The sequence below is a fragment of the Coregonus clupeaformis genome, unplaced genomic scaffold (genome assembly GCF_020615455.1).
Source record: "Coregonus clupeaformis isolate EN_2021a unplaced genomic scaffold, ASM2061545v1 scaf0556, whole genome shotgun sequence".
In the NCBI taxonomy this organism is placed as follows: Eukaryota; Metazoa; Chordata; class Actinopteri; order Salmoniformes; family Salmonidae; genus Coregonus; species Coregonus clupeaformis.
The window spans coordinates 85,001-112,500 of NW_025534011.1; the positions used below are offsets into that span (position 1 = coordinate 85,001).

The 27,500-nt window shown below is 46.8% G+C and overlaps 1 protein-coding gene across 2 annotated transcripts in view; it reads left to right on the forward strand.

Moving 5' to 3' along the window:
- The window catches only part of traf7 (TNF receptor-associated factor 7), a 54,736-nt gene that overhangs the window by 23,599 nt on the left and 3,637 nt on the right, over nucleotides 1-27,500 (forward strand). The window contains exons 12-18 of one of the 2 annotated variants that reach the window (XM_045215923.1): nucleotides 1-123; nucleotides 4,304-4,386; nucleotides 4,989-5,028; nucleotides 19,518-19,634; nucleotides 22,977-23,099; nucleotides 25,235-25,354; nucleotides 27,225-27,500. The exon at nucleotides 1-123 is cut by the window's left edge and continues 5 nt beyond it; the exon at nucleotides 27,225-27,500 is cut by the window's right edge and continues 17 nt beyond it. In XM_045215923.1, the coding sequence (XP_045071858.1) occupies nucleotides 1-123; nucleotides 4,304-4,386; nucleotides 4,989-5,028; nucleotides 19,518-19,634; nucleotides 22,977-23,099; nucleotides 25,235-25,354; nucleotides 27,225-27,287 (669 nt within the window). In that variant the 3' untranslated portion in view covers nucleotides 27,288-27,500. The remainder of the gene's footprint in view (nucleotides 124-4,303; nucleotides 4,387-4,988; nucleotides 5,029-19,517; nucleotides 19,635-22,976; nucleotides 23,100-25,234; nucleotides 25,355-27,224) is intronic. The other variant, XM_045215922.1, reaches the window with a different exon arrangement.

Consider the following 27,500-nt stretch of genomic DNA (forward strand, 5'->3'; position numbering starts at 1 on the left):
GATCCTCAGCAGATCTTTAAATGTAAGGGGACGTTCGTGGGTCACCAGGGACCCGTCTGGTGTCTGTGTGTCTATTCTACAGGAGACCTGCTCTTCTCTGGATCCTCGGACAAAACCATCAAGGTACATAACGCACACGTTGCTCACACACACTCACACACACACACACACACACACACACACACACACACACACACCCACCAGCATGGACACACACATACACACACACCAGCATGGACACAACACACACACACACACACACACACACACACACACACACCAGCATGGACACACACACACACACACACACACACACACACACACACACACACCAGCATGGACACACACACACACACATACACACACACACACACGCCATGCGCACCCACCCACCAACGCACGCACGTACACACAATCACACACACCTATACTCTTCTCTCACACCAGGGTTCACGAGGTGCTTGAATTTGGCACTCTGAAATTCAACTTCTGGAATACTTTGGAAATCACACATTTTCTCGAGTTTGGTACTTGAATTAAAATGAGAGGAGAAAAGAAAATGACCAAAAAAATATTAGAAGAAATGTATTGGTCTTCCGAATTAATTTCCAGGCAGACTTGCAGAGTTTTATTTCCTCACGTGTTTCACCACTCTGGTTGCCCGGGCGAGCTCGATCATTTCCAACCACAATGGCGCTCATCCAGGAAAGTACAGAACTGACTGATTTTAGTTGCAGCCGAACGTCACATCGATGGCTAAAATTCCGGGCTAATGTATATTCAGTGCTGCCTGGCAGGATATTGATGTTTCTGAATGGGTTTAGCCAGACCCAACCAGGGATGTAGAGGAAACACCGTTTACGCACCTTTTTATTTGTGAAATAGCGTTTATTTAAAATTTTGTTAATTATTGTTTACCCACTTATTGCGTTCCCAGCATTGATCAACGCTCAGAAGGGTTCTTGATCTGAGTTCTAATCGTTGATCAACGCTCAGAAGGCTTCTTGATCTGAGTACTAATCGTTGATCAACGCTCAGAAGGCTTCTTGATCGGAGTTCTAATCGTTGATCAACGCTCAGAAGGCTTATTGATCTGAGTTCTAATCGTTGATCAACGCTCAGAAGGCTTCTTGATCGGAGTTCTAATCGTTGATCAACGCTCAGAAGGCTTATTGATCTGAGTACTAATCGTTGATCAACGCTCAGAAGGCTTATTGATCTGAGTTCTAATCGTTGATCAACGCTCAGAAGGCTTATTGATCTGAGTACTAATCGTTGATCAACGCTCAGAAGGCTTATTGATCTGAGTTCTAATCGTTGATCAACGCTCAGAAGGCTTATTGATCTGAGTTCTAATCGTTGATCAACGCTCAGAAGGCTTCTTGATCTGAGTTCTAATCGTTGATCAACGCTCAGAAGGCTTCTTGATCTGTCTTCTAATCGTTGATCAACGCTCAGAAGGCTTATTGATCTGAGTACTAATCGTTGATCAACGCTCAGAAGGCTTATTGATCTGAGTTCTAATCGTTGATCAACGCTCAGAAGGCTTCTTGATCTGAGTTCTAATCGTTGATCAACGCTCAGAAGGCTTCTTGATCGGAGTTCTAATCGTTGATCAACGCTCAGAAGGCTTATTGATCTGAGTACTAATCGTTGATCAACGCTCAGAAGGCTTATTGATCTGAGTTCTAATCGTTGATCAACGCTCAGAAGGCTTATTGATCTGAGTTCTAATCGTTGATCAACGCTCAGAAGGCTTCTTGATCGGAGTTCTAATCGTTGATCAACGCTCAGAAGGGTTCTTGATCTGTCTTCTAATCGTTGATCAACGCTCAGAAGGCTTCTTGATCTGAGTTCTAATCGTTGATCAACGCTCAGAAGGCTTCTTGATCTGAGTTCTAATCGTTGATCAACGCTCAGAAGGCTTCTTGATCGGAGTTCTAATCGTTGATCAACGCTCAGAAGGCTTCTTGATCTGACTTCTAATCGTTGATCAACGGTCAGAAGGCTTCTTGATCGGAGTTCTAATCGTGCCTACCTCTGTGAATGAGTGGAATCATGAATGATTCACGTGTGCTCGTTATGTTCGCCTTCTCCCTCAGATTTGCCTCGTTAGCAGCATTCATTCACACCTCCTCTGTCCAACGGGGGAAAACTCCGGCCACGGCATAGGCCGAGGTAAATAGTCGCTGATATTTCAGCCGGATGTCTAGCTAGCTAGGTAGCTCAAGGGGCTCTGGCTGTTAGCCAGGTAAGCTATTAGCCAGGTAAGCTATTAGCCAGGTAAGCTATTAGCCAGGTAAGCTATTAGCCAGGTAAGCTATTAGCCGGGTAAGCTATTAGCCGGGTAAGCTATTAGCCAGGGAAGCTATTAGCCAGGGAAGCTATTAGCCAGGTAAGCTATTAGCCAGGGAAGCTATTAGCCAGGTAAGCTAGCTAAACTAGCTGGCTAGAAGGATAAAGTTAGAAGCTAACATTTGAACGGAGCCTCAGAGGGAGCAGTTGACTGAAATGTATACTAGCTATAATCACAAGATGGGCGACTCTTGAGTTCTCGTAAAACAAAATACCTTTTCTTTTATAGAGAGCGTAGTGAGACAGACAGTTTTGAGTCAGGCTGCAATTGAAGGGGGCAAAGGAGATACACAGAGAGAGGAAGCATTGAAGCAAGCAGGGAGAAAGGTTAGTAGTACAGTGGTTCCCAAACTGGGGGTCGGGGACCCACGTGGAGTCCCCTGAAATGTAGTGAAATATAAAGACAATTTTTAATATTTTCATGTACACCTGAATGAAAATATAAATGCAACAATATCAAAGATTTGACTGAGTTACAGTTCATATATATGAAATCAGTCAACGTCATCAGTCTGGACTCACCACTCATGTATGTAGTGAAACGCGTATTATTGAGTAGAACTTGTCAGGTAGAGATGAATAGTAAGTTAGTTTTTTTTTTTCATGAGTTTGTGGCGATATACTGCCATCTGGTGGCGACGTACTGCCATCTGGTGGCGACGTACTGCCATCTGGTGGCGACGTACTGCCATCTGGTGGCGACGTACTGCCATCTGGTGGCGACGTACTGCCATCTGGTGGCGACGTACTGCCATCTGGTGGCGACGTACTGCCATCTGGTGGCGACGTACTGCCATCTGGTGGCGACGTACTGCCATCTGGTGGCGACGTACTGCCATCTGGTGGCGATATGTACTGCCATCTGGTGGCGATATGTACTGCCATCTGGTGGCGATATGTACTGCCATCTGGTGGCGATATGTACTGCCATCTGGTGGCGATATGTACTGCCATCTGGTGGCGACGTACTGCCATCTGGTGGCGATATATACTGCCATCTGGTGGTGACTGGAAACAACTGCATAATAGGAACTATTACATATTGATGGTCCTTGAAAATAAATATTAGCGCTTGAAAGTCCTAAAATTTGACTTGCCGCTGTCTGTAAGAACCCTGTCTCACACACACACACACACACCTACACACACACACACACACACACACACACACACACACACACACCTACCTACACACACACACCTCCACACACACCTCCACACTCGCACACCTCCACACACACCTCCACACTCGCACACCTCCACACACACCTCCACACTCTTACACCTCCACACACACCTCCACACTCGCACACCTCCACACACACCTCCACACTCGCACACCTCCACACACACCTCCACACTCGCACACCTCCACACACACCTCCACACTCGCACACCTCCACACACACCTCCACACTCGCACACCTCCACACACACCTCCACACTCGCACACCTCCACACACACCTCCACACTCGCACACCTCCACACACACCTCCACACTCGCACACATACACACTCGCACACCTCCACACACACATACACACTCGCACACCTCCACACACACCTCCACACTCGCACACCTCCACACACATACACACACACACACACACACTCGCACACCTCCACACACATACACACACACACACACACACTCGCACACCTCCACACACATACACACACACACACACACACTCGCACACCTCCACACACACACACACACACACACTCGCACACCTCCATACACACACTCACACACACCTCCACACACACACTCACACACCTCCACACACACACTCGCACACCTCTACACTCGCACACCTCCACACACACACTCGCACACCTCCACGCACACACACACTGCATGCTTGCACAGACACATGTACAGACACACATTTTGACGTTCTCTCTCTCTCTCTCTCTCTCTCTCTGTCTCTCTCTCTGTCTCAGGTCTGGGATACCTGCACCACCTATAAGTGTCAGAAGACTCTGGAGGGTCATGATGGAATCGTGCTGGCACTGTGTATACAGGGGTAAGGACACACACACACACACACACACAGTTGTCTAAATAAAAAGGTCTGTGTATGTATTGACTGATGTAATCTCTCTCACTCTTCTGTCTATCCTCCTTTCTCCTCTCTCCTCCTCCCCTTCTCTCCTCCCCCTCTCTCCTCCTCCTCTCCTCCCCCTCTCTCCTCTCCTCTCCCTCTCCTCCCCCTCTCTCCTCCCTCTCTCTCCTCCCTCTCTCTCCTCCTTCTCTCCTCCTCCTCTCTCCCCTCCTCCCCTCTCCCCTCCTCCCCCTCTCCCTCCTCCCCCTCTCTCATCCCCCCTCTCTCTCCTCCTCCTCTCTCTCTCCTCCCCCCTCTCTCCTCCCTCTCTCACCTCCTCCTCTCTCTCTCTCCCTCCTCTCTCTCCTCCCTCTCTCCTCCCACCTCTCTCTCCTCCCTCTCTCCTCCCTCTCTCTCTCTCCCCTCCTCTCTCTCTCCTCTCTCTCTCTCCCCTCCTCCCTCTCTCCTCCCCCTCTCTCCCCTCCCCCCTCTCTCCCCTCCTCTCTCTCTCCCCTCCTCTCTCTCCCCTCCTCCCTCTCCCCTCCTCTCTCTCTCCCTCCTCTCTCTCTCCTCCCTCCCTGTAGGAACAGACTGTATAGTGGCTCAGCTGACTGCACCATCATAGTGAGTCTGTTCTGACTACTGTTGTCTCTTATAAAGGATCCCATATAACCACAATAACACACCTACAGTCTGACTGTTGTCTCTTATAAAGGATCCCATATAACCACAATAACACACCTACAGTCTGACTGTTGTCTCTTATAAAGGATCCCGTATAACCACAATAACACACCTACAGTCTGACTGTTGTCTCTTATAAAGGATCCCATATAACCACAATAACACACCTACAGTCTGACTGTTGTCTCTTATAAAGGATCCCGTATAACCACAATAACACACCTACAGTCTGACTGTTGTCTCTTATAAAGGATCCCGTATAACCACAATAACACACCTACAGTCTGACTGCTGTTGTCTCTTATAAAGGATCCCATATAACCACAATAACACACCTACAGTCTGACTGTTGTCTCTTATAAAGGATCCCGTATAACCACAATAACACACCTACAGTCTGACTGTTGTCTCTTATAAAGGATCCCGTATAACCACAATAACACACCTACAGTCTGACTGTTGTCTCTTATAAAGGATCCCATATAACCACAATAACACACCTACAGTCTGACTGTTGTCTCTTATAAAGGATCCCGTATAACCACAATAACACACCTACAGTCTGACTGCTGTTGTCTCTTATAAAGGATCCCATATAACCACAATAACACACCTACAGTCTGACTGTTGTCTCTTATAAAGGATCCGTATAACCACAATAACACACCTACAGTCTGACTGTTGTCTCTTATAAAGGATCCCGTATAACCACAATAACACACCTACAGTCTGACTGTTGTCTCTTATAAAGGATCCCGTATAACCACAATAACACACCTACAGTCTGACTGTTGTCTCTTATAAAGGATCCCGTATAACCACAATAACACACCTACAGTCTGACTGTTGTCTCTTATAAAGGATCCCGTATAACCACAATAACATGAATGAACCTGCTGTACTATACCTAGATTAGCAGACAGACCTACTGTAGAACCATGAACCTGCTGTACTATACCTAGATTAGCAGACAAACCTACTGTAGAACCATGAACCTGCTGTACTATACCTAGATTAGCAGACAGACCTACCGTAGAACCATGAACCTGCTGTACTATACCTAGATTAGCAGACAGACCTACCGTAGAACCATGAACCTGCTGTACTATACCTAGATTAGCAGACAGACCTACCGTAGAACCATGAACCTGCTGTACTATACCTAGATTAGCAGACAGACCTACTGTAGAACCATGAACCTGCTGTACTATACCTAGATTAGCAGACAGACCTACTGTAGAACCATGAACCTGCTGTACTATACCTAGATTAGCAGACAGACCTACTGTAGAACCATGAACCTGCTGTACTGTACCTAGATTAGCAGACAGACCTACTGTAGAACCATGAACCTGCTGTACTATACCTAGATTAGCAGACAGACCTACTGTAGAACCATGAACCTGCTGTACTATACCTAGATTAGCAGACAGACCTACTGTAGAACCATGAACCTGCTGTACTATACCTAGATTAGCAGACAGACCTACCGTAGAACCATGAACCTGCTGTACTGTACCTAGATTAGCAGACAGACCTACCGTAGAACCATGAACCTGCTGTACTATACCTAGATTAGCAGACAGACCTACTGTAGAACCATGAACCTGCTGTACTATACCTAGATTAGCAGACAGACCTACCGTAGAACCATGAACCTGCTGTACTATACCTAGATTAGCAGACAGACCTACTGTAGAACCATGAACCTGCTGTACTATACCTAGATTAGCAGACAGACCTACTGTAGAACCATGAACCTGCTGTACTATACCTAGATTAGCAGACAGACCTACCGTAGAACCATGAACCTGCTGTACTATACCTAGATTAGCAGACAGACCTACCGTAGAACCATGAACCTGCTGTACTATACCTAGATTAGCAGACAGACCTACTGTAGAACCATGAACCTGCTGTACTATACCTAGATTAGCAGACATACCTACCGTAGAACCATGAACCTGCTGTACTATACCTAGATTAGCAGACAGACCTACTGTAGAACCATGAACCTGCTGTACTGTACCTAGATTAGCAGACAGACCTACCGTAGAACCATGAACCTGCTGTACTGTACCTAGATTAGCAGACAGACCTACTGTAGAACCATGAACCTGCTGTACTACACCTAGATTAGCAGACAGACCTACCGTAGAACCATGAACCTGCTGTACTATACCTAGATTAGCAGACAGACCTACCGTAGAACCATTAACCTGCTGTACTATACCTAGATTAGCAGACAGACCTACTGTAGAACCATGAACCTGCTGTACTATACCTAGATTAGCAGACAGACCTACTGTAGAACCATGAACCTGCTGTACTATACCTAGATTAGCAGACAGACCTACCGTAGAACCATGAACCTGCTGTACTATACCTAGATTAGCAGACAGACCTACCGTAGAACCATGAACCTGCTGTACTGTACCTAGATTAGCAGACAGACCTACCGTAGAACCATGAACCTGCTGTACTGTACCTAGATTAGCGGACAGACCTACCATAGAACCATGAACCTGCTGTACTATACCTAGATTAGCGGACAGACCTACTGTAGAACCATGAACCTGCTGTACTATACCTAGATTAGCAGACAGACCTACTGTAGAACCATGAACCTGCTGTACTATACCTAGATTAGCGGACAGACCTACCGTAGAACCATGAACCTGCTGTACTATACCTAGATTAGCAGACAGACCTACTGTAGAACCATGAACCTGCTGTACTATACCTAGATTAGCAGACAGACCTACCGTAGAACCATGAACCTGCTGTACTATACCTAGATTAGCAGACAGACCTACCGTAGAACCATGAACCTGCTGTACTATACCTAGATTAGCAGACAGACCTACCGTAGAACCATGAACCTGCTGTACTATACCTAGATTAGCAGACAGACCTACTGTAGAACCATGAACCTGCTGTACTATACCTAGATTAGCAGACAGACCTACTGTAGAACCATGAACCTGCTGTACTATACCTAGATTAGCAGACAGACCTACTGTAGAACCATGAACCTGCTGTATTGTACCTAGATTAGCAGACAGACCTACTGTAGAACCATGAACCTGCTGTACTATATACCTAGATTAGCAGACAGACCTACTGTAGAACCATGAACCTGCTGTACTATACCTAGATTAGCAGACAGACCTACTGTAGAACCATGAACCTGCTGTACTATACCTAGATTAGCAGACAGACCTACCGTAGAACCATGAACCTGCTGTACTGTACCTAGATTAGCAGACAGACCTACCGTAGAACCATGAACCTGCTGTACTGTACCTAGATTAGCAGACAGACCTACTGTAGAACCATGAACCTGCTGTACTATACCTAGATTAGCAGACAGACCTACTGTAGAACCATGAACCTGCTGTACTATACCTAGATTAGCAGACAGACCTACCGTAGAACCATGAACCTGCTGTACTATACCTAGATTAGCAGACAGACCTACTGTAGAACCATGAACCTGCTGTACTATACCTAGATTAGCAGACAGACCTACCGTAGAACCATGAACCTGCTGTACTATACCTAGATTAGCAGACAGACCTACTGTAGAACCATGAACCTGCTGTACTATACCTAGATTAGCAGACAGACCTACTGTAGAACCATGAACCTGCTGTACTATACCTAGATTAGCAGACAGACCTACTGTAGAACCATGAACCTGCTGTACTATACCTAGATTAGCAGACAGACCTACCGTAGAACCATGAACCTGCTGTACTGTACCTAGATTAGCAGACAGACCTACCGTAGAACCATGAACCTGCTGTACTGTACCTAGATTAGCAGACAGACCTACTGTAGAACCATGAACCTGCTGTACTATACCTAGATTAGCAGACAGACCTACCGTAGAACCATGAACCTGCTGTACTATACCTAGATTAGCGGACAGACCTACCGTAGAACCATGAACCTGCTGTACTATACCTAGATTAGCGGACAGACCTACCGTGGAACCATGAACCTGCTGTACTGTACCTAGATTAGCGGACAGACCTACCGTAGAACCATGAACCTGCTGTACTATACCTAGATTAGCGGACAGACCTACCGTAAAACCATGAACCTGCTGTACTATACCTAGATTAGCAGACATACCTACTGTAGAACCATGAACCTGCTGTACTATACCTAGATTAGCAGACAGACCTACTGTAGAACCATGAACCTGCTTTACTGTACCTAGATTAGCAGACAGACCTACTGTAGAACCATGAACCTGCTGTACTGTACCTAGATTAGCAGACAGACCTACTGTAGAACCATGAACCTGCTGTACTGTACCTAGATTAGCAGACAGACCTACTGTAGAACCATGAACCTGCTGTACTATAGCTAGATTAGCAGACAGACCTACTGTAGAACCATGAACCTGCTGTACTATACCTAGATTAGCAGACAGACCTACCGTAGAACCATGAACCTGCTGTACTATACCTAGATTAGCAGACAGACCTACCGTAGAACCATGAACCTGCTGTACTATACCTAGATTAGCGGACAGACCTACCGTAGAACCATGAACCTGCTGTACTATACCTAGATTAGCAGACAGACCTACCGTAGAACCATGAACCTGCTGTACTATACCTAGATTAGCGGACAGACCTACCGTAGAACCATGAACCTGCTGTACTATACCTAGATTAGCAGACATACCTACTGTAGAACCATGAACCTGCTGTACTATACCTAGATTAGCAGACAGACCTACTGTAGAACCATGAACCTGCTGTACTATACCTAGATTAGCAGACAGACCTACCGTAGAACCATGAACCTGCTGTACTATACCTAGATTAGCGGACAGACCTTCCGTAGAACCATGAACCTGCTGTACTATACCTAGATTAGCGGACAGACCTACTGTAGAACCATGAACCTGCTGTACTATACCTAGATTAGCAGACATACCTACTGTAGAACCATAAACCTGCTGTACTATACCTAGATTAGCGGACAGACCTACCGTAGAACCATGAACCTGCTGTGCTGTACCTAGATTAGCAGACATACCTACTGTAGAACCATGAACCTGCTGTACTATACCTAGATTAGCAGACAGACCTACCGTAGAACCATGAACCTGCTGTACTATACCTAGATTAGCAGACATACCTACTGTAGAACCATGAACCTGCTGTACTATACCTAGATTAGCAGACAGACCTACTGTAGAACCATGAACCTGCTGTACTGTACCTAGATTAGCAGACAGACCTACTGTAGAACCATGAACCTGCTGTACTGTACCTAGATTAGCAGACAGACCTACTGTAGAACCATGAACCTGCTGTACTATACCTAGATTAGCAGACAGACCTACTGTAGAACCATGAACCTGCTGTACTGTACCTAGATTATACGCGGACAGACCTACTGTAGAACCATGAACCTGCTGTGCTGTACCTAGATTAGCGGACAGACCTACCGTAGAACCATGAACCTGCTGTGCTGTACCTAGATTAGCAGACATACCTACCGTAGAACCATGAACCTGCTGTACTATACCTAGATTAGCGGACAGACCTACTGTAGAACCATGAACCTGCTGTACTATACCTAGATTAGCAGACAGACCTACTGTAGAACCATGAACCTGCTGTACTATACCTAGATTAGCAGACAGACCTACCGTAGAACCATGAACCTGCTGTACTATACCTAGATTAGCGGACAGACCTACCGTAGAACCATGAACCTGCTGTACTATACCTAGATTAGCGGACAGACCTACCGTAGAACCATGAACCTGCTGTACTATACCTAGATTAGCAGACATACCTGCCGTAGAACCATGAACCTGCTGTACTATACCTAGATTAGCAGACAGACCTACCGTAGAACCATGAACCTGCTGTACTATACCTAGATTAGCAGACATACCTACTGTAGAACCATGAACCTGCTGTACTGTACCTAGATTAGCAGACAGACCTACTGTAGAACCATGAACCTGCTGTACTGTACCTAGATTAGCAAACAGACCTACTGTAGAACCATGAACCTGCTGTACTATACCTAGATTAGCAGACAGACCTACTGTAGAACCATGAACCTGCTGTACTGTACCTAGATTAGCGGACAGACCTACTGTAGAACCATGAACCTGCTGTGCTGTACCTAGATTAGCGGACAGACCTACCGTAGAACCATGAACCTGCTGTGCTGTACCTAGATTAGCAGACATACCTACCGTAGAACCATGAACCTGCTGTACTATACCTAGATTAGCAGACAGACCTACTGTAGAACCATGAACCTGCTGTACTATACCTAGATTAGCAGACAGACCTACTGTAGAACCATGAACCTGCTGTACTATACCTAGATTAGCAGACAGACCTACTGTAGAACCATGAACCTGCTGTACTGTACCTAGATTAGCAGACAGACCTACTGTAGAACCATGAACCTGCTGTACTGTACCTAGATTAGCAGACAGACCTACTGTAGAACCATGAACCTGCTGTACTGTACCTAGATTAGCAGACAGACCTACTGTAGAACCATGAACCTGCTGTACTATACCTAGATTAGCAGACAGACCTACCGTAGAACCATGAACCTGCTGTACTATACCTAGATTAGCAGACAGACCTACTGTAGAACCATGAACCTGCTGTACTATACCTAGATTAGCAGACAGACCTACCGTAGAACCATGAACCTGCTGTACTATACCTAGATTAGCAGACAGACCTACCGTAGAACCATGAACCTGCTGTACTGTACCTAGATTAGCAGACAGACCTACCGTAGAACCATGAACCTGCTGTACTATACCTAGATTAGCGGACAGACCTACCGTGGAACCATGAACCTGCTGTACTGTACCTAGATTAGCAGACAGACCTACCGTAGAACCATGAACCTGCTGTACTATACCTAGATTAGCGGACAGACCTACTGTAGAACCATGAACCTGCTGTACTATACCTAGATTAGCAGACAGACCTACTGTAGAACCATGAACCTGCTGTACTATACCTAGATTAGCAGACAGACCTACCGTAGAACCATGAACCTGCTGTACTATACCTAGATTAGCGGACAGACCTACCGTAGAACCATGAACCTGCTGTACTATACCTAGATTAGCGGACAGACCTACCGTAGAACCATGAACCTGCTGTACTATACCTAGATTAGCAGACATACCTGCCGTAGAACCATGAACCTGCTGTACTATACCTAGATTAGCGGACAGACCTACCGTAGAACCATGAACCTGCTGTGCTGTACCTAGATTAGCAGACAGACCTACTGTAGAACCATGAACCTGCTGTACTATACCTAGATTAGCAGACAGACCTACTGTAGAACCATGAACCTGCTGTACTGTACCTAGATTAGCAGACAGACCTACTGTAGAACCATGAACCTGCTGTACTATACCTAGATTAGCAGACATACCTACTGTAGAACCATGAACCTGCTGTACTGTACCTAGATTAGCAGACAGACCTACTGTAGAACCATGAACCTGCTGTGCTGTACCTAGATTAGCGGACAGACCTACCGTAGAACCATGAACCTGCTGTGCTGTACCTAGATTAGCAGACATACCTACCGTAGAACCATGAACCTGCTGTACTATACCTAGATTAGCAGACAGACCTACTGTAGAACCATGAACCTGCTGTACTATACCTAGATTAGCAGACAGACCTACTGTAGAACCATGAACCTGCTGTACTATACCTAGATTAGCAGACAGACCTACCGTAGAACCATGAACCTGCTGTACTATACCTAGATTAGCAGACAGACCTACCGTAGAACCATGAACCTGCTGTACTGTACCTAGATTAGCAGACAGACCTACCGTAGAACCATGAACCTGCTGTACTATAACTAGATTAGCGGACAGACCTACCGTGGAACCATGAACCTGCTGTACTGTACCTAGATTAGCAGACAGACCTACCGTAGAACCATGAACCTGCTGTACTATACCTAGATTAGCGGACAGACCTACTGTAGAACCATGAACCTGCTGTACTATACCTAGATTAGCAGACAGACCTACTGTAGAACCATGAACCTGCTGTACTATACCTAGATTAGCAGACAGACCTACCGTAGAACCATGAACCTGCTGTACTATACCTAGATTAGCGGACAGACCTACCGTAGAACCATGAACCTGCTGTACTATACCTAGATTAGCAGACATACCTACTGTAGAACCATGAACCTGCTGTACTATACCTAGATTAGCGGACAGACCTACCGTAGAACCATGAACCTGCTCTGCTGTACCTAGATTAGCAGACATACCTACCGTAGAACCATGAACCTGCTGTACTATACCTAGATTAGCAGACAGACCTACTGTAGAACCATGAACCTGCTGTACTATACCTAGATTAGCAGACATACCTACTGTAGAACCATGAACCTGCTGTACTATACCTAGATTAGCAGACAGACCTACTGTAGAACCATGAACCTGCTGTACTGTACCTAGATTAGCAGACAGACCTACTGTAGAACCATGAACCTTCTGTACTATACCTAGATTAGCAGACAGACCTACTGTAGAACCATGAACCTGCTGTACTATACCTAGATTAGCAGACATACCTACTGTAGAACCATGAACCTGCTGTACTATACCTAGATTAGCGGACAGACCTACCGTAGAACCATGAACCTGCTCTGCTGTACCTAGATTAGCAGACATACCTACCGTAGAACCATGAACCTGCTGTACTATACCTAGATTAGCAGACAGACCTACTGTAGAACCATGAACCTGCTGTACTATACCTAGATTAGCAGACATACCTACTGTAGAACCATGAACCTGCTGTACTATACCTAGATTAGCAGACAGACCTACTGTAGAACCATGAACCTGCTGTACTGTACCTAGATTAGCAGACAGACCTACTGTAGAACCATGAACCTGCTGTACTATACCTAGATTAGCAGACAGACCTACTGTAGAACCATGAACCTGCTGTACTGTACCTAGATTAGCAGACAGACCTACTGTAGAACCATGAACCTGCTGTACTATACCTAGATTAGCAGACAGACCTACTGTAGAACCATGAACCTGCTGTACTGTACCTAGATTAGCAGACAGACCTACTGTAGAACCATGAACCTTCTGTACTATACCTAGATTAGCAGACAGACCTACTGTAGAACCATGAACCTGCTGTACTATACCTAGATTAGCAGACATACCTACTGTAGAACCATGAACCTGCTGTACTATACCTAGATTAGCAGACAGACCTACTGTAGAACCATGAACCTGCTGTACTGTACCTAGATTAGCAGACAGACCTACTGTAGAACCATGAACCTTCTGTACTATACCTAGATTAGCAGACAGACCTACCGTAGAACCATGAACCTGCTGTACTATACCTAGATTAGCAGACAGACCTACTGTAGAACCATGAACCTGCTGTACTATACCTAGATTAGCAGACAGACCTACTGTAGAACCATGAACCTGCTGTACTATACCTAGATTAGCAGACAGACCTACTGTAGAACCATGAACCTGCTGTACTATACCTAGATTAGCGGACAGACCTACCGTAGAACCATGAACCTGCTGTACTATACCTAGATTAGCAGACAGACCTACTGTAGAACCATGAACCTGCTGTACTATACCTAGATTAGCAGACAGACCTACTGTAGAACCATGAACCTGCTGTACTATACCTAGATTAGCGGACAGACCTACCGTAGAACCATGAACCTGCTGTACTATACCTAGATTAGCAGACAGACCTACCGTAGAACCATGAACCTGCTGTACTATACCTAGATTAGCAGACAGACCTACTGTAGAACCATGAACCTGCTGTACTGTACCTAGATTAGCAGACAGACCTACTGTAGAACCATGAACCTTCTGTACTATACCTAGATTAGCAGACAGACCTACCGTAGAACCATGAACCTGCTGTACTATACCTAGATTAGCAGACAGACCTACTGTAGAACCATGAACCTGCTGTACTATACCTAGATTAGCAGACAGACCTACTGTAGAACCATGAACCTGCTGTACTGTACCTAGATTAGCAGACAGACCTACTGTAGAACCATGAACCTTCTGTACTATACCTAGATTAGCAGACAGACCTACTGTAGAACCATGAACCTGCTGTACTATACCTAGATTAGCAGACATACCTACTGTAGAACCATGAACCTGCTGTACTATACCTAGATTAGCAGACAGACCTACTGTAGAACCATGAACCTGCTGTACTATACCTAGATTAGCAGACAGACCTACTGTAGAACCATGAACCTGCTGTACTATACCTAGATTAGCGGACAGACCTACCGTAGAACCATGAACCTGCTGTACTATACCTAGATTAGCAGACAGACCTACCGTAGAACCATGAACCTGCTGTACTATACCTAGATTAGCAGACAGACCTACTGTAGAACCATGAACCTGCTGTACTATACCTAGATTAGCAGACAGACCTACCGTAGAACCATGAACCTGCTGTACTATACCTAGATTAGCAGACATACCTACTGTAGAACCATGAACCTGCTGTACTATACCTAGATTAGCAGACAGACCTACCGTAGAACCATGAACCTGCTGTACTATACCTAGATTAGCAGACAGACCTACTGTAGAACCATGAACCTGCTGTACTATACCTAGATTAGCAGACAGACCTACCGTAGAACCATGAACCTGCTGTACTATACCTAGATTAGCAGACAGACCTACCGTAGAACCATGAACCTGCTGTACTATACCTAGATTAGCGGACAGACCTACCGTAGAACCATGAACCTGCTGTACTATACCTAGATTAGCAGACATACCTACCGTAGAACCATGAACCTGCTGTACTATACCTAGATTAGCGGACAGACCTACCGTAGAACCATGAACCTGCTGTACTATACCTAGATTAGCAGACAGACCTACCGTAGAACCATGAACCTGCTGTACTATACCTAGATTAGCAGACAGACCTACTGTAGAACCATGAACCTGCTGTACTATGCCTAGATTAGCGGACAGACCTACCGTAGAACCATGAACCTGCTGTACTGTACCTAGATTAGCAGACAGACCTACTGTAGAACCATGAACCTGCTGTACTATACCTAGATTAACAGACAGACCTACTGTAGAACCATGAACCTGCTGTACTATACCTAGATTAGCAGACAGACCTACTGTAGAACCATGAACCTGCTGTACTATACCTAGATTAGCAGACAGACCTACCGTAGAACCATGAACCTGCTGTACTATACCTAGATTAGCAGACAGACCTACCGTAGAACCATGACCCTGCTGTACTGTACCTAGATTAGCAGACAGACCTACCGTAGAACCATTAACCTGCTGTACTATACCTAGATTAGCAGACAGACCTACCGTAGAACCATGAACCTGCTGTACTGTACCTAGATTAGCAGACAGACCTACCGTAGAACCATGAACCTGCTGTACTATACCTAGATTAGCAGACAGACCTACTGTAGAACCATGAACCCGCTGTACTATACCTAGATTAGCAGACAGACCTACCGTAGAACCATGAACCTGCTGTACTATACCTAGATTAGCAGACAGACCTACTGTAGAACCATGAACCTGCTGTACTATACCTAGATTAGCAGACAGACCTACCGTAGAACCATGAACCTGCTGTACTATACCTAGATTAGCAGACAGACCTACCGTAGAACCATGAACCTGCTGTACTATACCTAGATTAGCAGACAGACCTACTGTAGAACCATGAACCTGCTGTACTATACCTAGATTAGCGGACAGACCTACCGTAGAACCATGAACCTGCTGTACTATACCTAGATTAGCAGACAGACCTACTGTAGAACCATGAACCTGCTGTACTATACCTAGATTAGCAGACAGACCTACTGTAGAACCATGAACCCGCTGTACTATACCTAGATTAGCAGACAGACCTACTGTAGAACCATGAACCTGCTGTACTATACCTAGATTAGCAGACAGACCTACTGTAGAACCATGAACCTGCTGTACTATACCTAGATTAGCAGACAGACCTACTGTAGAACCATGAACCTGCTGTACTATACCTAGATTAGCAGACAGACCTACTGTAGAACCATGAACCTGCTGTACTATACCTAGATTAGCAGACAGACCTACTGTAGAACCATGAACCTGCTGTACTATACCTAGATTAGCAGACAGACCTACTGTAGAACCATGAACCTGCTGTACTATACCTAGATTAGCAGACAGACCTACTGTAGAACCATGAACCTGCTGTACTATACCTAGATTAGCAGACAGACCTACTGTAGAACCATGAACCTGCTGTACTATACCTAGATTAGCAGACAGACCTACTGTAGAACCATGAACCTGCTGTACTATACCTAGATTAGCAGACAGACCTACTGTAGAACCATGAACCTGCTGTACTATACCTAGATTAGCAGACAGACCTACTGTAGAACCATGAACCTGCTGTACTATACCTAGATTAGCAGACAGACCTACCGTAGAACCATGAACCTGCTGTACTATACCTAGATTAGCAGACAGACCTACTGTAGAACCATGAACCTGCTGTACTATACCTAGATTAGCGGACAGACCTACCGTAGAACCATGAACCTGCTGTACTATACCTAGATTAGCAGACAGACCTACTGTAGAACCATGAACCTGCTGTACTATACCTAGATTAGCAGACAGACCTACTGTAGAACCATGAACCTGCTGTACTATACCTAGATTAGCGGACAGACCTACCGTAGAACCATGAACCTGCTGTACTGTACCTAGATTAGCAGACAGACCTACTGTAGAACCATGAACCTGCTGTACTATACCTAGATTAGCAGACAGACCTACTGTAGAACCATGAACCTTCTGTACTATACCTAGATTAGCAGACAGACCTACTGTAGAACCATGAACCTGCTGTACTATACCTAGATTAGCGGACAGACCTACCGTAGAACCATGAACCTGCTGTACTGTACCTAGATTAGCAGACAGACCTACTGTAGAACCATGAACCTGCTGTACTATACCTAGATTAGCAGACAGACCTACTGTAGAACCATGAACCTGCTGTACTGTACCTAGATTAGCAGACAGACCTACTGTAGAACCATGAACCTGCTGTACTATACCTAGATTAGCAGACAGACCTACCGTAGAACCATGAACCTGCTGTACTGTACCTAGATTAGCAGACAGACCTACCGTAGAACCATGAACCTGCTGTACTATACCTAGATTAGCAGACAGACCTACCGTAGAACCATGAACCTGCTGTACTATACCTAGATTAGCAGACAGACCTACTGTAGAACCATGAACCTGCTGTACTATACCTAGATTAGCAGACAGACCTACTGTAGAACAATGAACCTGCTGTACTATACCTAGATTAGCAGACAGACCTACTGTAGAACCATGAACCTGCTATACTATACCTAGATTAGCAGACAGACATACCGTAGAACCATGAACCTGCTATACTATACCTAGATTAGCAGACAGACCTACTGTAGAACCATGAACCTGCTGTACTGTACCTAGATTAGCAGACAGACCTACTGTAGAACCATGAACCTGCTGTACTATACCTAGATTAGCAGACAGACCTACTGTAGAACCATGAACCTGCTGTACTATACCTAGATTAGCAGACAGACCTACCGTAGAACCATGAACCTGCTGTACTGTACCTAGATTAGCAGACAGACCTACTGTAGAACCATGAACCTGCTGTACTATACCTAGATTAGCAGACAGACCTACTGTAGAACCATGAACCTGCTGTACTATACCTAGATTAGCGGACAGACCTACTGTAGAACCATGAACCTGCTGTACTATACCTAGATTAGCAGACAGACCTACTGTAGAACCATGAACCTGCTGTACTATACCTAGATTAGCAGACAGACCTACTGTAGAACCATGAACCTGCTGTACTATACCTAGATTAGCAGACAGACCTACTGTAGAACCATGAACCTGCTGTACTATACCTAGATTAGCAGACAGACCTGTATCTGCGTTGGTGTCCAACATGCCTCTTGTGCGTTCTCTCTCTCTCTCTCTCTCTCTCTCTCTCTCTCTCTCTCTCTCTCTCTCTCTCTCTGTCTCTCTCTCTGTCTCTCTCTCTGTCTCTCTCTCTCTCTCTCTCTCTCTCTCTCTCTCTCTCTCTCTGTCTCTCTCTCTCTCTCTGTCTCTCTCTCTCTCTCTCTCTCTCTCTCTGTCTCTCTCTCTCTCTCTCTCTCTGTCTCTCTCTCTGTCTCTGTCTCTGTCTCTGTCTCTGTCTCTGTCTCTGTCTCTGTCTCTGTCTCTGTCTCTCTCTCTCTCTCTCTTTGTCGCTCTCTGTGTGTAGGTGTGGGACATCCAGACCCTGCAGAAGGTGAATACTATCCGTGCCCATGACAACCCCGTATGCACGCTGGTGTCCTCCCACAACATGCTGTTCAGCGGATCCCTCAAGGCCATCAAGGTAGGACCAAAAGACTATTTAAAAATAGACGCCTAGAAACTGCTTCGCCCAATACAAAAATCCCGCTGTTCATTGGCTGTGGAAGAGGGTGTAACCTTTGCTATTTCTTACTGCTGTAAGCAACGATATGGGCAACGATATGGATGTTGTGCTCAAGTTAGAGAGACACGGGAGATAGGCTGTTCCTCACTTTTACTGGTCTTTTAATCTTGATGATGGGTTTAAATTCAGACTTCTCTGCCGTCATTACCTGGCTCTGCCATCATCCAGGCTCTGTCGTAGCCGGCCGCGACCGGGAGACCCATGGGGCGGCGCACAATTGGCCCAGCGTCGTCCAGGGTAGGGGAGGGAATGGCCGGCAGGGATGTAGCTCAGTTGGTAGAGCATGGCGTTTGCAACGCCAGGGTTGTGGGGTTCGATTCCCACGGGGGGCCAGTATGCAAACAAAAAAAAAATATGTATGCACTCACTAACTGTAAGTGGCTCTGGATAAGAGCGTCTGCTAAATGACTAAAATGTAAATGTAAATTAAGCTGTAATTATCCAATGTTGTGTGTCCATCCACTGTGGTCTGAAAGGGGAAACTTTGAAATTGGCTTCAATACAATGGCTTGACGTCTTAGAATAAGGCACATATTAATAATTAACAAGATGAACAGTTCTGCTATGACTCAGAAACGAGACACAACCGCTTGGCTAGCTAACTAATATGGTTAAGTCAAAATGTGGCTAACCGTGGTTACTTAGCTAGCATAAAAAAACAACAACTGTTACAATGATGATGAAAATAGGACCAAAATAATGACAACTTTGTCAACAATGTAGTGTACTCTCAGTTCTGGGCATCAGGTACAGTGAAGGATAAAACCCATTTGCCGATTTTGTATTTGAATGGCGAATGGGAAGCGTGCTTCAGTTACCAGTTGAGAAATATAAAAACTAGCGCTCTTTTAATCATGCCCCCCCCCCCCAAAAGGTGTTTTTAACGCACGATTGCATTTAGAATTGTTGAGTAATGATTGGCCTTATTATAAGAGCGCTGTCTGACAGATTCTCCTCTCAAAGTCTCTGTCTCTGTGTGATTTAAATAAGATGCATAACGAATATACACAAGCGCTAATTTAATTCCACTAAATTATGCAAATGAACCCATAGACCGATCAGCATGACCAGTCAAATGTATTTCCATCCTCTGGTATTTCCATTAATGGTTATGCTCAAAAATATTATTTCACAACGGGATTTTTTTCTTCTCCCAATTGGCCGGTGCCGTTTTTTATTTATCGGCTTTTCTATTTTTTGAGGGGGCCGAAAGCCGACTATTACCGGCTAATGGACACCCTGAACCCCAGGCCTCCTCTTCCTGTACAGTACCAGGCTGATCAACAGCTTTAACCTTTAACCCCAGGCCTCCTCTTCCTGTACAGTGCCTCAGGTCTCAGCTCTTCTGATGGGAGAGGACAGACAGAATCACTGAGGTAGAGAGCGAGAGAGAGGAGGGGAGGGAGGGAAGAGGGAGGGAGGGAGGGTGGGGAGAGAGAGGGAGGGAGGGAGGGAGAGGAAGGGAGGGAGAGATCTCCTTGACAGGGCGCTGTGCTCCCTCTATCACCGTGGTAACTGGGAAAGAGAGAGGGAAGAATGATGTCACTATTGTAAGGGACTTTCCTCTCTTTCACAACTCTCTCTCTCTCTCTCCCTTCAGTGTTTCAGCTCAATGACATCATCTGCACCGTTAACGCCTGATAACTTTGTAACTCTGTGTGTGTGTCTGTGTGTTACTGTGTGTGTGTGTCTGTGTGTGTGTGTGTGTGTGTGTGTGTTACTGTAATAATACTGCTGCCCTGCTCTGATTGTGTAGTTCTCACCTATCTGTCTGTTGGATAATCTCTCTCCCCCTCTCCCTCCTTCTCTCCTCTCCCTCCTTTTCTCTCTCTCCCTCTCCCCCCTTTTCTCTCTCCCTCTTCTCCCCTTCTCTCTCCCTCTCCACCCCTTCTCTCTCCCTCTCCCTCCATATCTCTCTCCCTCTTCTCCCCTTCTCTCTCCCTCTCCCCCTTCTCTCTCCCTCTCCTCTCCTTCTCTCTCCCTCTCCCCCCTTCTCTCTCCCTCTCCCCCTTCTCTCTCCCTCTCCACCCTTCTCTCTCCCTCTCCTCTCCTTCTCTCTCCCTCTCCCCCCTTCTCTCTCCCTCTCCCCCTTCTCTCTCCCTCTCCTCTCTCTCTCTCCCTCTCCTCTCTCTCTCTCTCCCTCTCCTCTCCTCTCCCTCTCTCTCTCTCCTCTCCCTCTCCACCCCTGCTCTCCCCCTCTCCACCCCTTCTCTCTCCCTCTCTCCTCTCCCCCTCTCTCTCTCCTCTCCCTCTCCCCCTTCTCTCTCCCTCTCCTCTCTCTCTCTCCCCCTCTCCACCCCTTCTCTCTCCCTCTCTCCTCTCTCCCTCTCTCTCTCCTCTCCCTCTCCACCCCTTCTCTCTCCCTCTCTCCTCTCCCCCTCTCCTCTCCTCTCCCTCTCTCTCTCTCCTCTCCCTCTCCACCCCCTTCTCTCCCCCTCTCCACCCCTTCTCTCCCCCTCTCCACCCCTTCTCTCTCCCTCTCTCCTCTCCCCCTTCTCTCTCTCTCTCTCCCTCTCCTCTCCATCTCTCTCCCTCTCCACCCCTTCTCTCTCCCTCTCTCCTCTCCCCCCTCTCTCTCCTCTCCCTCTCCACCCTTCTCTCTCCCTCTTCTCCCCTTTTCTCTCCCTCTCCTCTCCTTCTCTCCCTCTCCCCCCTTCTCTCTCCCTCTCCCCCCTTCTCTCTCCCTCTCCTCTCCTTCTCTCTCCCTCTCCACCCCTTCTCTCTCCCTCTCCTCTCCTCTCCCTCTCACCCCTTCTCTCTCCCTCTCCCCCCTTCTCTCTCCCTCTCCACCCTTCTCTCTCCCTCTCCACCCTTCTCTCTCCCTCTCCCCCCTTCTCTCTCCCTCTCCCCCCTTCTCTCTCCCTCTCACCCCTTCTCTCTCCCTCTCCTCTCCTTCTCTCTCCCTCTCCTCTCCTTCTCTCTCCCTCTCCTCTCCTCTCCTTCTCTCTCCCTCTCCACCCCTTCTCTCTCCCTCTCCTCTCCCTCTCACCCCTTCTCTCTCCCTCTCCCCCTTCTCTCTCCCTCTCCACCCTTCTCTCTCCCTCTCCACCCTTCTCTCTCCCTCTCCACCCTTCTCTCTCCCTCTCCCCCCTTCTCTCTCCCTCTCACCCCCTTCTCTCTCCCTTCCTCCCCTTCTCTCTCCCTCTCCTCTCCTTCTCTCTCCCTCTCCTCTCCCTCTCACCCCTTCTCTCTCCCTCTTCTCCCCTTTTCTCTCCCTCTCCTCTCCTTCTCTCCCTCTAGGTGTGGGACATAGTGGGGACAGAGTTGAAGTTGAAGAAGGAGTTAACAGGACTGAACCACTGGGTTCGTGCTCTGGTGGCCTCCCAGAACCACCTCTACAGTGGATCATACCAGACCATCAAGGTAGGTCAGGGTGTGGCATCATAGCTGAAAGCATAGGGATGTGGTTGGCCAGTCTCTGGGTCTGTTACTAAATATAGAGGGGGGAGGTGTAGAAGTCTCTCTGAGCTGCTAACGAAGACCCAGGGGACTGGAGGGAGGGAGGGGGGTAGAAGTCAGTATGGTAGATTTTAGATTTATTATCCCCATCTCTCTCTCTCTCTCTGTCCCTCCCCCCTCTCTCCTTCCCCATCTCTCTCTCTGTCCCTCCCCTCTCTCCTTCCCCATCTCTCTCTCTGTCCCTCCCCCTCTCTCCTTCCCCATCTCTCTCTCTCTCTCTCCCCCTCTCTCCTTCCCCCCTCTCTCTCTCTCTCCCCCTCTCTCCTTCCCCATCTCTCTCTCTGTCTCTCCCCCTCTCTCCTTCCCCATCTCTCTCTCTGTCTCTCCCCCCTCTCTCCTTCCCCATCTCTCTCTCTGTCTCTCCCCCTCTCTCCTTCCCCATCTCTCTCTCTGTCTCTCCCCCTCTCTCCTTCCCCATCTCTCTCTCTCTCTCTCTGTCCCTCCCCCTCTCTCCTTCCCCATCTCTCTCTCTGTCCCTCCCCTCTCTCCTTCCCCATCTCTCTCTCTGTCCCTCCCCCTCTCTCCTTCCCCATCTCTCTCTCTGTCCCTCCCCTCTCTCCTTCCCCCTCTCTCTCTCTGTCCCTCCCCCTCTCTCCTTCCCCATCTCTCTCTATTTGGCCCTCCCCTCTCTCCTTCCCCATATCTCTCTCTCTCCCCCTCTCTCCTTCCCCATATCTCTCTCTGTCTCTCCCCCCTCTCTCCTTCCCCATCTCTCTCTCTCTGTCCCTCCCCTCTCTCCTTCCCCATCTCTCTCTGTCTCTCCCCCTCTCTCCTTCCCCATCTCTCTCTCTGTCTCTCTCTCCTTCCCCATCTCTCTCTCTGTCTCTCCCCCCTCTCTCCTTCCCCATCTCTCTCTCTCTCTCTGTCCCTCCCCTCTCTCCTTCCCCATCTCTCTCTCTGTCTCTCCCCCTCTCTCCTTCCCCCATCTCTCTCTGTCTCTCCCCCTCTCTCCTTCCCCATCTCTCTCTCTCTCTGTCCCTCCCCTCTCTCCTTCCCCATCTCTCTCTCTGTCTCTCCCCCTCTCTCCTTCCCCATCTCTCTCTCTGTCTCTCCCCCCTCTCTCCTTCCCCATCTCTCTCTCTCTCTCTGTCCCTCCCTCTCTCCTTCCCCATCTCTCTCTCTGTCTCTCCCCCTCTCTCCTTCCCCATCTCTCTCTCTCTCTGTCCCTCCCTCTCTCCTTCCCCATCTCTCTCTCTGTCTCTCCCCCTCTCTCCTTCCCCATATCTCTCTCTGTCTCTCCCCCCTCTCTCCTTCCCCATCTCTCTCTCTCTCTCTGTCCCTCCCCTCTCTCCTTCCCCATCTCTCTCTCTGTCTCTCCCCCTCTCTCCTTCCCTCTCTCTCTCTCTCTCTGTCCCTCCCTCTCTCCTTCCCCATCTCTCTCTCTGTCTCTCCCCCTCTCTCCTTCCCCATCTCTCTCTCTGTCTCTCCCCCCTCTCTCCTTCCCCATCTCTCTCTCTGTCTCTCCCCCCTCTCTCCTTCCCCATCTCTCTCTCTGTCCCTCCCATCTCTCCCCCACGTCGTGGCATGTTTTGGTGGAGCTCTCTGATTTGTGGAGCTAGTGAACATTCCACCATTGCTATGGGGATGGAAGTTGATGACTTGCAGCTGTGATTTATGTCTTTCTACAGCTGAGCAGAGCTGGAATGGCTGTAAATGGCTGCTGTCTGTTGTGTTTCTGCTAGACTGCCTGTCTGTAAATGCCTGCTGTCTGTTTGTTTGTGTGCTCTGTCTTGTTCCAGTACAGTGAATAATCATTCTAAACATTTAGTAAAACTCTCCCCCACCTCCTCTTCCCCTCTCCCCCACCTCCTCTTCCCCTCTCCCCCCACCTCCTCTTCCCCTCTCCCCCACCTCCTCTCCCCCTCTCCCCCACCTCCTCTTCCCCTCTCCCCCACCTCCTCTTCCCCTCTCCCCCCACCTCCTCTTCCCCTCTCCCCCACCTCCTCTCCCCCTCTCCCCCACCTCCTCTTCCCCTCTCCCCCCACCACCTCTTCCCCTCTCCCCCTCCTCCCCTCTCTTCCCCTCTCCCCGGTCATCAGATTTGGGACATCCGTTCTCTGGACTGTGTTCATGTCCTCCAGACCAGCGGGGGCAGCGTCTACTCCATCGCTGTCACAAACCATCACATCGTCTGTGGCACCTACGAGAACCTCATTCACGTAAGATACAGACACGCAGGCAGACACACGCACAGAGAGACAGGCAGGCAGACACACGCACAGAGAGACAGGCAGGCAGACACACGCACAGAGAGACAGGCAGACACAAGGGTTTGTACTGGCCTCAAGGGAACAGGGGACATGATTTGAGGTGGTGATGATGATGATCAGGTCTTGACATTAACGTTTTTGGCCACTTATACTTCAGACAAGTAGGACATATTTTTTTTTTTACTTGTACAACAGCTCAAGTAATAATAATAATGCTCAACTAGACAATAATAATAATCATAATAATATGCCATTTAGCAGACGTTTTTATCCAAAGCGACTTACAGTCTCATGTGTGCATACATTTTTACATATGGGTGGTTCCCGGGGAATCGAACCCACTACCCTGGCGTTACAAGCGCCGTGCTCTACCAGCTGAGCTACAGAGGACCACAAGTCACTTTTATATAAAATGGTAACTTTATATAGAATGATCTGTAACCCCCATGGTTTCATCAAGTAACCACTTTACAAAACAAAATGCATGGCTGTCTTTTTGTTCCCCCAGAGAATCAGCCAATTGGAGGCTACCCTCTGTCTAGTGGCTACTCTGCATATTCAAGCCTGTCTCAAAACACAACGCTGCCATTCTAAGGCTCTTCTGGAGGACGGTGGTCCACACTCGGTGGCCTATTAAAGTATTGCAACGTTTACAATTACAACCAAATACTTTTGTCTTTTTTTTATTTTTATAAAGTATTCCCCTCCTGAGTCCTTAATTTAAACAGACTCTGGGCCAGTTCTGAGACGACAGAGCTCAAAATTAAGGGTGTCCTTAATTAAACAGACTCTGGGCCAGTTCTGAGATGACAGAGCTCAAAATTCATAAAACCACTGCATATTTAACATATATTTTTATTTTTTTATTTTTTAAAGCAATGAAGCTGATGCAACAGGATCAGACCATGTAGCTTAAAATGTTGATAACGTTTTTATTTCTTCATATTATAAAGCTCAACGATGCGCGCATGGCTGTAGGCTACGCGCAAATGTTCCAAAAATGCAATTAGTGGGAAAACACCGTTCTCAAGCGTACTGCAGGAGCGGTCTCATGTGACAGAGATGAAAATATCCGTTAGAAATTAAGAAAGGGTGTGATTGGCATCAACTAGTGTGGGTCACCGGACAGTAAAACAACGTTGATTTTGAAAACCAATAGAACAGGAGAAATGCTGGTTTCAATAGAATATTACGTTTTTTAAATAATTCCCTCAACATTTTCTGTGGTTGTATTTCGGCTAGGCTAAAGCTACTTTGAAACAAAGTAAGACATGCTTAATAAAATGACATAAAACGTCCAGGGTTTTAAACAATTTTAAAGTTTATGGTTAAATCGTTTTCAAAATGAGATTTCAAAATCAAGGTGGGTGATATTGCGGTGCGCAACAGGAACTGGCCTTCACTCCGGTCTTGTGACAATTTGATCTGAACAAGTGCCTCGAGTATGTTGACAGAATCAAGCCTTTAGACGTTCATGTTAATTTAAGACGTGACAGGCGTTTTTAGCCTGTATGTAATTTAAGTCTCATTCAAGTTTGGCTACATTTTTCTGTCGCCTCCCTCGTGTCAGCATCGGTTTGGACATGAGGCTGTAGCCAATATGCAGATCACCTTCACTTTGACATGTAGGCTTTTTATTTAAATTTATGTACATGGAAAAATAGATTTGAGTATTAAACTGTACTTGGCCATTCGAACAACTTTTCTGTCCGACATTTATTTGTATATATTTTTTTTTACATGTCCTGGACAAGAGGACAGTCGTTTAATGTCGAGCCCTGATGATGATGATGATGATGATGATGATTGTGTTCTCTAGGTCTGGGATATAGAATCTAAGGAGCAGGTGATGATGATGGTGTTCTCTAGGTCTGGGATATAGAATCTAAGGAGCAGGTGATGATGATGATGATGATTGTGTTCTCTAGGTCTGGGATATAGAATCTAAGGAGCAGGTGATGATGATGATGATGATTGTGTTCTCTAGGTCTGGGATATAGAATCTAAGGAGCAGGTGATGATGATGATGATGATGATTGTGTTCTCTAGGTCTGGGATATAGAATCTAAGGAGCAGGTGATGGTGGTGATGATGA